The sequence below is a fragment of the Oncorhynchus mykiss genome, chromosome 26 (assembly GCF_013265735.2).
Source record: "Oncorhynchus mykiss isolate Arlee chromosome 26, USDA_OmykA_1.1, whole genome shotgun sequence".
Taxonomy (NCBI): Eukaryota; Metazoa; Chordata; class Actinopteri; order Salmoniformes; family Salmonidae; genus Oncorhynchus; species Oncorhynchus mykiss.
This window is the reverse complement of record NC_048590.1, coordinates 390,664-401,234: the sequence shown is the minus strand read 5'-3', so window position 1 is coordinate 401,234 and position 10,571 is coordinate 390,664. Positions and strand designations below refer to the sequence as shown.

Sequence of the window (10,571 nt, the reverse complement as noted above, 5' to 3'; positions counted from 1 at the left end):
ATTGATTATCTATTCTTCTAGTATACACCTAGGTCACTATCTTTATTGATTATCTATTCTTCTAGTATACACCTAGGTCACTAGCTTTGTGATAGGTCTATTCCTCAAAAGGGAGAACAATAAACAATTTCCTTGGGATGTAACAATTGAAATTTTAATAAATCCTAACTCAATACATTTTGAGGCTATAGAAATTCAGCGGGTAAACTGCTAAAGTGTCCCATCTCTTTAAACGCGTATTCACTCCGTCTATTATATTCAAAGTCCTCCAACTCCAATCAGATAAACGACAGTCAATATAACTACAATTGGAATTTCTGAATTATACTCCTATAAATATTATAGGCCTGAAGTTTTGAACCTGCTACGCCGCATTCCTGGAATTGGCCGTTTGACAACTAAAGTTCAAAGGTCATGAAGAAAATAGACTTCAAAAGAGGATTTCGAGTTGAGGTATGGGGTGATGTGGGTATTAGCTAACATCTTATCATCTATTTGACACATTTATCTAAACTGTTTTAACTGTTTTCTTTACATTTTCTTTAGAAGAAAGTAAGCCTATGACATCAACAGTTTGGGTCAACACCTGAAAATGAAAGCAATTTATAACACAAAAAGAAAAACTTCATTCTGAGAACAACATTGCAGATCTCTTAAATATTTGTATTAAATACAAATGGCGTATGTTTATTTTTTATTTTATAAACGATCAACTAAAATCAAATCCCGCAAAATGAAAGTTTCCATTACATCGAATCGAAAGGATTTTGGCCTCAGTGGCGGTGTTAGTGCCGTGACGGTAACCTATAGTTAGCCTCATATATAAAAGCGTAAAATTCCCTATGTTATTGGGCAAATAAAGTGTCTCAAGTTAATAAGGCTATTTATTTTACAAGGTCTTTGCTCTTGCTGCTTTTTAAGGCATCCCATGTGTGGTCTGTCTAAAGTTTAGTGCATTACTAAAATGGCAGCATGACAGTAGCCTCGGACTAATGAGTATAATTATTATTCTTTCTATTTAAAACTCTAAACACAAACATTAGATAGGCCTACAAGGGTGAATAGGCCTGTTCATTAAAATAAATGAATTATCTTTGAGGTAATATTTTCCTTAAATTTAGACTTGGTTTCCTCTACCGTAATCGCTCCTCTTTCACCCCAGCTGCCAAACTAACCGTCATTCAGATGACCATCCTACCCATGCTAGATTACGGAGACGTCATTTACAGATTGGCAAATAAGGGTGCTCTCGAGCGGCTAGATGTTCTTTACCATCCGGCCATCAGATTTGCCACGAATGCTCCTTATAGGACACATCACTGCACTCTATACTCCTCTGTAAACGGGTCATCTCTGAATACCCGTCGGAAGACCCACTGGTTGATGCTTATTTATAAAACCCCCTTAGACCTCACTCCACCCCATCTGAGATATCTACTGCAGCCCTCATCCTCCACATACAACCCCCGTTCTGCCAGTCACATTCTGTTAAAGGTCCCCAAAGCACAAACACCCCTGGGTCACTCGTCTATTCAGTTCGCAGCAGCTAGAGACTGGAACGAGCTGCAACAAACACTCAAACTGGACAGTTTTATCTCAATCTCTTCATTCAAAGACTCAATCATGGAAACTCTTACTGACAGTTGTGGCTGCTTTGTGTGTTGTATTGTTGTCTCTACCTTCTTGTCCTTTGTGCTGTTGTCTGTGCTTAATAATGATTGTACCATGTTTTGTGCTGCTACCATGTTGTGCTGCTGCCATGCTGTGTTGTCCTGTGTTGCTGCCTTGTTATGTTGTTGTCTTAGGTCTCTTATGTAGTATTGCGTTGTCTCTCTTGTGTTGATGTGTGTTTTGTCCTGTATTTATGTTATTTATTCTTATTTTTAATCCCAGCCCCCGTCCCCGCAGGAGGTGGTAGGCCATCATTGTAAATAAGAATTTGTTCTTAACTGACTTGCCTAGTTAAATAAAGGTTAAATAAAAATAAAATAATAATTCAATGTTGGGACTAATTTAATGTTTTTAGGCTTACAATATCTGATTAGTGCATAGGCGATTATAACATAGATGTAGGCCAGGTCAAATAGTAGACTTTTAAACGAACAATTAAAAGTATATTGTCATGTATAAATCAATATTACATTATGTAGACCTTCAGAAGCTGAACGTTTGTTCAAATAGTGGTGGAAGACTGTCAATGGTATGCCCAAACAGAAAGCTTTCGCCTACCTATAACATATACTACGTATAGGCCTGTGAATGGTGGTAGGCTAAATATTGAGGTATTATTATATTGCGGTCCTGCCGGTTTAACGTCGTGTGATACCGCTCTGAGGGGGCGCTCATTAGGTTGCTGTCCGTGCGCTAATAGACGACCCTGCGGGAGCCAATCGTAATCGGCCTGCCTGCTCTCACGCCCTGTTGACTAGAGTTTACCTGGCAACGCAACGATTTATAATGGAGATATTTAATAGACCGTGTTAGGCCTATAAACCTGGGCCAAATGTAGACCTAGTTCAGTGTAGATGTTGAAATAAACAGGGTGTACATGAGAAATATTTGTCAATAAGCCTTCAAATAGGCCAAAAACAAGAAAATTCCACCACTCGTCAGCCTCCATCTGGTTAAGTAATGTTTTGTGAACAAAGTTAGACCTAGTACTAGTAAGCTGTCTGTACATTTGAAAGGAAGCTATTATTATTTAGTATTTTTCAGTCATGAAAATACATCTGGGCTATTTTTATCCAAAGCGATATATGTTGTAAGACCCATTGACTGCATGATTGCGTTTTGAATACAGTAGCTCTTTATGGTTGGTTGGCTTCTGAAATATCGTAACGTGAAATGGCAGAAACTCCAGTGGATGTTGACACCAGTATGGCGCCAGTCTAAGAGAGAGATTACTGTGATTTAGAACGACAAGTTGGAAGGAACAACTACTGATCACACCAATATCACATTCCACGACAACACACACACACACACACCCACACACACACACACACACATACATTTGAATGAGAAATAGCTTTTATTAATAAATCATGATTTATAATTTAATATGGTATGGCAATACTTTGCCACAGTACATCAGTGTTGTTTCAAAATCAACAAACATAATTTGTATCAATAAAACATTCACACAAGCACATCAGCTGCAGTCATTTGCACAGCCACTGAAAGTATTGAAGGTTACCAATACCCTGCAGTGATGCAGTATATGGCTGAGGAAGTCATTCCCAACCACACTGCTCATTACATCTGATGAATGACCCAGTATTTAGTTGTCCATGTGGAAACCCTAAGAGGTGTATCTTCTTAAGGAGTGAAAATTGCTTTTTCATATTGACTTTATTTGTTAAGGATGTAGCAACGCAGGCAATCACCACATGAAAGTTACCAGATATATCCTGATACTTACAAAGATGACTTAACTCATTTGAACTGTAACCTATCTGTCAGTGGGATGGTGGTAACATGAATATAGTTCTGTCAGGGGGATGGTGGTAACATGAATATAGTTCTGTCAGGGGGATGGTGGTAACATGAATATAGTTCTGTCAGGGGGGTGGTGGTAACATGAATATAGTTCTGTCAGGGGGATGGTGGTAACATGAATATAGTTCTGTCAGGGGGATGGTGGTAACATGAATATAGTTCTGTCAGGGGGATGGTGGTAACATGAACTGGCGATATGGTACACTATACCATCCAGAACGGAGTCAATAAGGACCATGGGATCGTGACCCAGAACATGTTTTTTTACATTTTCACATTTAATTGGGTTGGGATTTGAGTCCTGGTATCATATGAACACATAAGACATGGGAAATGTGTAGAATTGCAGGAAATGAGCTTTTCAACTGCTAAGGGCTGTGAACAGTTGAACGGTTTGGGTTGTGAGGGTCTGTTACACTGATGAATGACAATATCCATCCAGACCTTTGCCATCTAGGACATCGGTGTGCTCAGATCATCTCTAATAGTATTAGAGTACCCCTGGACTACTGTGTTTATTGAAATATTCAAGGAAACTATTCATGTTTTAGTTCCATGTTTGGAGCACATTATACAAAAAGACATGTATGGAAAAAAGACAAAGTTGGAAAAAAACTACAACAATTCCCTTGTCATTTTCTTATCCAGGGTCAAATGGAAAACATTTGTAAAAAATCAAAATCATTAACATGCACAATAAATATACATACAGGGTCAAATAAATACTATATTTTGTTTCCCAAATCATGATTTGTGAGGAGGATCCCTGTCATTTAATTAGTCTTTTTTCATGCTTTAGAACAGTGGTTCCCAACCAGGGGTACTAGGACCTGGCCTAACCTCAGGGGTTACTGGAGAAGACTTATGAGACCATAGGCCTGCTAGTAAAATGCACCTGAGTGGGTACTCCAGGGAGACTCCAGGGGACTCCAGGGGTACTCCAGGGGACTCCGGGGGTACTCCAGGGGATTCCGGGGGGACTCCAGGGGACTCCGGGGGGACTCCAGGGGACTCCGGGCAGAGTAACATCTAGTTGCTGGTACAGTTACAGATAAAGGTTGTGAACCACTGCTTTAGAATGTTGCCTGTTCCTCTGACAGTTCCACCCATAGAACATTCTAGTTCTATGATTCCATTCCTGGTGTGTTCTGGAATGTTCTTATTCTACTGCATCGACATGTAAGGCCAATTAAAACTGCTTCCGGAAAGCAACATATCCCTAATGAGAGTTTCTATTGGTGTTTTTCCGACCAACCGGATGAAGAATAACTGTTCTATAACGGACGAGGAGACGGTGCGTAGAGAGGGCAGACGGAGTAGTAGCTTCCCAAACCGGTTCGGTTGGTTAGGGTACTGGCTCCTGATGTACTCTTCCAGGGCGCACTGGGACTTCTCCTGAAGATCGTCCACGTGAGTCACGTCTGACAGACCGCACGCATCTATAAAAACAGAGAATTAAAATCAGAAATCATTATCAATAATATAGGCTTATCTTCTTCGTGTACAATGCAATATTGGCTAATATTAGATCATCAATTAATTACAAATAACACAATGGCAGAGTTTACACAGGCAGCCCAATTCCGTTCTCGTTTTTGCTCTTTTGATTAATCAAATCAGCTCTTTGACCAATAATTGAGCAAAATATCAGAATTGGGCTGCTTGTGTAAATCCAGCCAATATGGCATAGACATTTAACGCCTACGGCAATTTTTCGAAATCAATATTAATATAGGCTATTGTTTACAGTATGTTGTATGCCTATATAGGCCCACTCCAATTTATGAAATCAATTTAACTGCTTTAAAAACAAGACAAAGCTAATTATGCCGTATTTGCTTAACTCAAAATGGCGCTACAGGGGTGTATCAATAGAACATGGCCCTCTCTTTGAATTGAAACGGGTCCGAAGTAACATGACAAACAGGCCTATATAACGTTCAGCCCTGTCTGCTAAATTAAACGGGTCAATAATAACATGACAAACAGGCCTATATAACGTACAGCCCTGTCTGCTAAATTAAACGGGTCAATAATAACATCACAAACAGGCCTATATAACGTTCAGCCCTGTCTGCTAAATTAAACGGGTCTATAATAACATGACAGTCCTATATAACGTACCAGGTAGAGAACCCTCTGTGGAAAGGGTTCTACCTGGAACCAAAGAGGTTCTACCTGGAACAAAATACTGTTATTCAAAGGGTTCTCCTATGGGGACAGCCGAAGAACCCGTTTAGGTTCTAGATAGCACCCTTTGTTCTAAGTGTAGCAGCGCTACAATACAGGAGTGAGTAAAGGGTTATGTCCTAGTTCTACAACACGTGCACAGAACACTGCTCACGGCCTGGCTCTGCGGTGACTAGTCTAATACTATTTGTTTTACAGTCAAGGCATCCATCGACTTGCGTTGACAAAATACATGATTTGGTTTCTTTTTTTATAGGACATAAAAAAATAATTGTTCATCTCGCCACCATAAGGCTTTTTAGACTCAGGCCTAGTTGTTTAAATACATTATGGCATTTAAGAAATTCTGCAAAACGAAATTAAATATAGGTAGACTTTTCTTCATTATGACATATTTCATTTCCTGTCGGTAATGGTTAAGTTGTGTGGCTGATGATGGGTGAATCATTTACATGTCTGTAGCTCATACACCTAACAAAAATAGCCTGTCAAATATTTTGATAATAATCATTATTATTAGTTTGAAAATAAATCGAATGAATTAAATCAAACGCCAATAATATTATTAATCATATCATTCACAGGGGCCTATATCATAACCATGCTGAATTAATTATTGTAAAAACAAATGTATAAAATCATCATATATTTATATAATTCACGAACGTTGTTGAGTCCAATTGCCTCAATGTTATTGCAGGTATTTATAGTAGACCTATTACGTTTTCACATTCGGCATTCAACTCATAGGATTGGTTGAAAACTGAATTTGAGGGGTAATTTACATATTTCATTTGTGGTGATTTGGGGAACACAACTATAGCTGTTCCTGTTGCCGATGAGGGTGATGCTTGTCTATGTTTAGGTTTGTATTGATACCAGTCATAGTAAACAGCAGTGAAGCATAGCGTTGTGTGTTTACCTGACGTAAAGAGAACTATAGCCTTAATGCAGCTGTACTCGGCTGAGTCAACATGCAGAACCTTCAGCTTCTCCACCTGCTCCTGGAAGATCCGGATATGGTCCATGAAAGACACGACTCTCTCCGCCGACATGGGGGCGGCATGCAGCCCTGCCGCGGCCAGGAGAGGAGCCACATGCACCGGCATTGAGCACTGGGCCGCGTTCAGCACGAACAACTCGCTCCAAGTGAGCCGGAGCAGGGCGACCTGGTCGGTGATCTGGAGGTCGGGGAAGAAGGGGATGTTTCGGGCCCACTCCACCGCCGAGAACAGCATCCGGGCGGCCAGCTCACAGATGTTCTCGATCCCCACGAGGTTGTTGGACTGCATACACTGCGTGCTGTATCTGGATGTGGGGTAGGGCTCGGCTCGCATGAGCAGGGAGATGTATCCAGAAAGGTAGGAGTGGCATTGGAGAGGGTCTCCGTTGGTTATGGAGAACTGACCGTGGTACGGTTGAGTAGGCAGCATCCTCCCTCTCTGAACCGCTGTGATACAACGAGACAGAGACAGTATTAATGTTTGGTAGGTAACGGTGCGTTGGCCTACAAGGTGACATATCAATATTAATATCTGGTAGATAACGGTGCGTTGGCCTACAAGGTGACATATCAATATTAATATCTGGTAGATAACGGTGCGTTGGCCTACAAGGTGACATATCAATATTAATATCTGGTAGATAACGGTGCGTTGGCCTACAAGGTGACATATCAATATTAATATCTGGTAGATAACGGTGCGTTGGCCTACAAGGTGACATATCAATATTAATATCTGGTAGATAACGGTGCGGTGGCCTACAAGGTGACATATCAATATTCATATCTGGTAGATAACGGTGCGTTGGCCTACAAGGTGACATATCAATATTAATGTCTGGTAGGTAACGGTGCGTTGGCCTACAAGGTGACATATCAATATTAATGTCTGGTAGGTAACGGTGCGTTGGCCTACAAGGTGACAGATACTATTGGTAAGTATATTGCATAACGGTGTGTCAGTCTGAATACATGCCTACCAATCCTGATGGAACAAAAAGGGTTCTATCGCTTGCTTCATACAAGGTTCTATATTCTATATAACTCTTTTTTTTCTAAGCGTGTAAAAACACAACACCCATTTCCTTTATTCCTCTGAGACAATAAGCTCATGGACAAAAACAGCATGGAGACTATTATTAGGAGCTCAATAATGGAGATTTGACAGTGTTATATTATCGCATAGCCTATCTGAACTACACGTATGAATATGTTGTTATAATGTAGTGAGTATATGACCCTTATCTTTAGAGAATCTGTTTTGGTTTTAAATCATTGGCTTCTAGTGACTACAGCTACAGACTATAGTGACCTAAAGAGAGATGAGAAACAAGCTTGTTTACCTTCTCTCCGCATTCCCACTTTGACACATTTCTTGAGGCGGCAGTACTGGCATTGATTCCTGTGGTGTTGATCAATGGGACAGTTCCTGCTAGCGCGGCAGGTGTAGCCGAGGTTCCGTCTGACGCTCCGTTTGAAGAAGCTCTTACACCCCTCACATGTGAACTGACCATAGTGCTTCCCGCTGGATTTATCCCCGCACACCACACACTCGATCTGCTGAGGCTGTTGTTTGTCCATGGAGTTAGTCGACGTTTGACTAGTGATATATTGAGATGTATTGCTTGAATGAGCGCCTTGGGGTGTCTGACGTGTTGATGGGATATCCAGAGAGGATGTGGGATTGAGGTGTCCCGTTAGGTCGGTAGAGAGGGATAACGGTTCGCCTTGAGAGACCGGGGAAGAGATTCCGCTTTGAGAGTCGCGGGCGACATTTTCCTCGCCGTTTCTCCACGTTACCATTGCCATATCTATCCGTCAATGTTTCCAAAACTTTCCGTTTCGTTGTTACCCCAGTGTGCTGCCCGCGGGTGTCGACAAGTAAAGGCACAAATATATAAATACTAAATTATTGCACCATTGTATTCAGTAATTAAGATGCTTAAAGCATAACAGTATGTAAAGTGCCGGCGGTTGATGAACGCGTGAGAAATCTGACTGAATATAGTTAACCACTCAGCAAATTAAAGTAACATTTCTAAATAGGATAAAACACTCTGTGATGCACCATCGGAAAAACACATTAAAACACACATTAAAACACACATTAAAACACACTTGCATCCAGTCAAAATCCACACTGTAGTCAAAGCATTCCCTTTTTCAAAATGTGAGTCTCTCTATTCCCTCTATCCAACCCAGTAAAACTGTGCTCACTAATCAGATATCCCGTGTTGTATGGCGGTGACGCAGCAACTAGAACTGGGTTAATGAAAACAGCTGCACCGTGGCTCGTGCTATTCCAATGAGTTACAAATTATCGTAAAAAGAAAGACAACGGCGAGAGAAAGCGGATTTTGATGATGGCTGGACGTGTCCTGTAGAATGGGATAATGTGCTTGGACAAAACGGGTGTGCCTCTGACGTCTCCATTGAGCGGGTCAGCCATATAAGGAGCGAGGAAGTCCTTTGCTCCGTGCGCGAATGGAGTAGACCTAGTACAAGGTGGAAACTAGGCCTATTGGTTTACCGGAATGATGCTTTGGTAGAGTTCTGATTGGTTTTGGAGAGATCGGGGTTCAGAGAGATGAACTAGCATGCCGCACATTCATTGGTGTATTTCTGATAACGCAGCTCTATATCTCCCTGTGTGTCTGTATATATAGCCTACCACTGGGGATTAAATGGCTCTATACGAATGGATACATTGGATGTATGTGATTTATTCGTTGTTTATTGTTATGATATTACATTTAGACAGCATACTGGTTGTAGTACATGTCGTTTCCTCTATTAGGTTGTAACATTGATGAATGGAAATGCTTTTAAGCAACAATAAGAGCACATAATGAGATATCGCAGTAATCTGATGCCCCCTAGCGGCAGAGCGGGTTTGTTGGTCGGTAATCTGTTTCCCCCCTTGTAATTCTTAAAAACGGCAAACTATTTACGAGCAAATGTGAGTTATCCAGGGCTATCTTCTAAGGTTGGGATTACAACTCTATGAGGGAAATAGCACAGTGGCAAACACCATACATCTCTCTCGTAACTTGAGATTTTAGTGTACTCATATGAGTATATATTTTTCAGTTCCATATTCATCTTTTCAGCTCACAAAGTTGACTGATGACCTATATATTACCCCAAGGCTGTCACTGCTCGTTCTTCAGCAGCCCAGCCTACTGTATTAGAAAGCATCCACCAAGATGTGAATGGTGTTTCTCTGTTGTGACTTACTGTAGTAGCTAAATACTATTGGTGTTAACTGTAGTCAACTACACACAGTAATTACATGTCCCAGACCAATCAGGGGCTCTACTTGCTGAGAGAGCACCAAGCAGATGTCCCAGACCAATCAGGGGCTCTACTTGCTGAGTGAGCACCAGGCAGATGTCCCAGACCAATCAGGGGCTCTACTTGCTGAGAGAGCACCAAGCAGATGTCCCAGACCAATCTGGGGCTCTACTTGTTGAGAGAGCACCAAGCAGATGTCCCAGACCAATCAGAGGCTCTACTTGTTGAGAGAGCACCAGGCAGATGTCCCAGACCAATCAGAGGCTCTACTTGTTGAGAGAGCACCAAGCAGATGTCCCAGACCAATCAGGGGCTCTACTTGCTGCTGAGAGATCACCAGGCAGATGTCCCAGACCAATCAGGGGATCTACTTGCTGCTGAGAGATCACTAGGCAGATGTCCCAGACCAATCAAAGGGAGGTTTAACATCAAATGTTCCATTGGTATGGAGATTACTATCTTGTCGGCAGCAGCAGCTTAAACCTCTCCATCTCTCTATTTTCAATTCAATTGAAAGGACTTTATTGGCTTGGGAAAAATATGTTGGCATTGCCAAAGCAAATGGAATAGACAATAAACTAGGGAA

The 10,571-nt window shown here is 41.3% G+C and overlaps 1 protein-coding gene across 1 annotated transcript; it reads right to left on the bottom strand.

Annotated features, from left to right (window-relative positions):
* Positions 1-3,018: 3,018 nt before the first annotated feature.
* LOC110508197 (COUP transcription factor 2-like) lies at positions 3,019-9,667 on the bottom strand. Its single transcript, XM_036964374.1, has 3 exons — positions 8,035-9,667; positions 6,611-7,138; positions 3,019-4,937 (listed from the first exon to the last, which is right to left on the bottom strand). Exons 1-3 carry the CDS (start codon positions 8,498-8,500, stop codon positions 4,663-4,665), a joined length of 1,269 nt encoding a protein of 422 aa, XP_036820269.1. The 5' UTR covers positions 8,501-9,667; the 3' UTR covers positions 3,019-4,662.
* Positions 9,668-10,571: the final 904 nt, after the last annotated feature.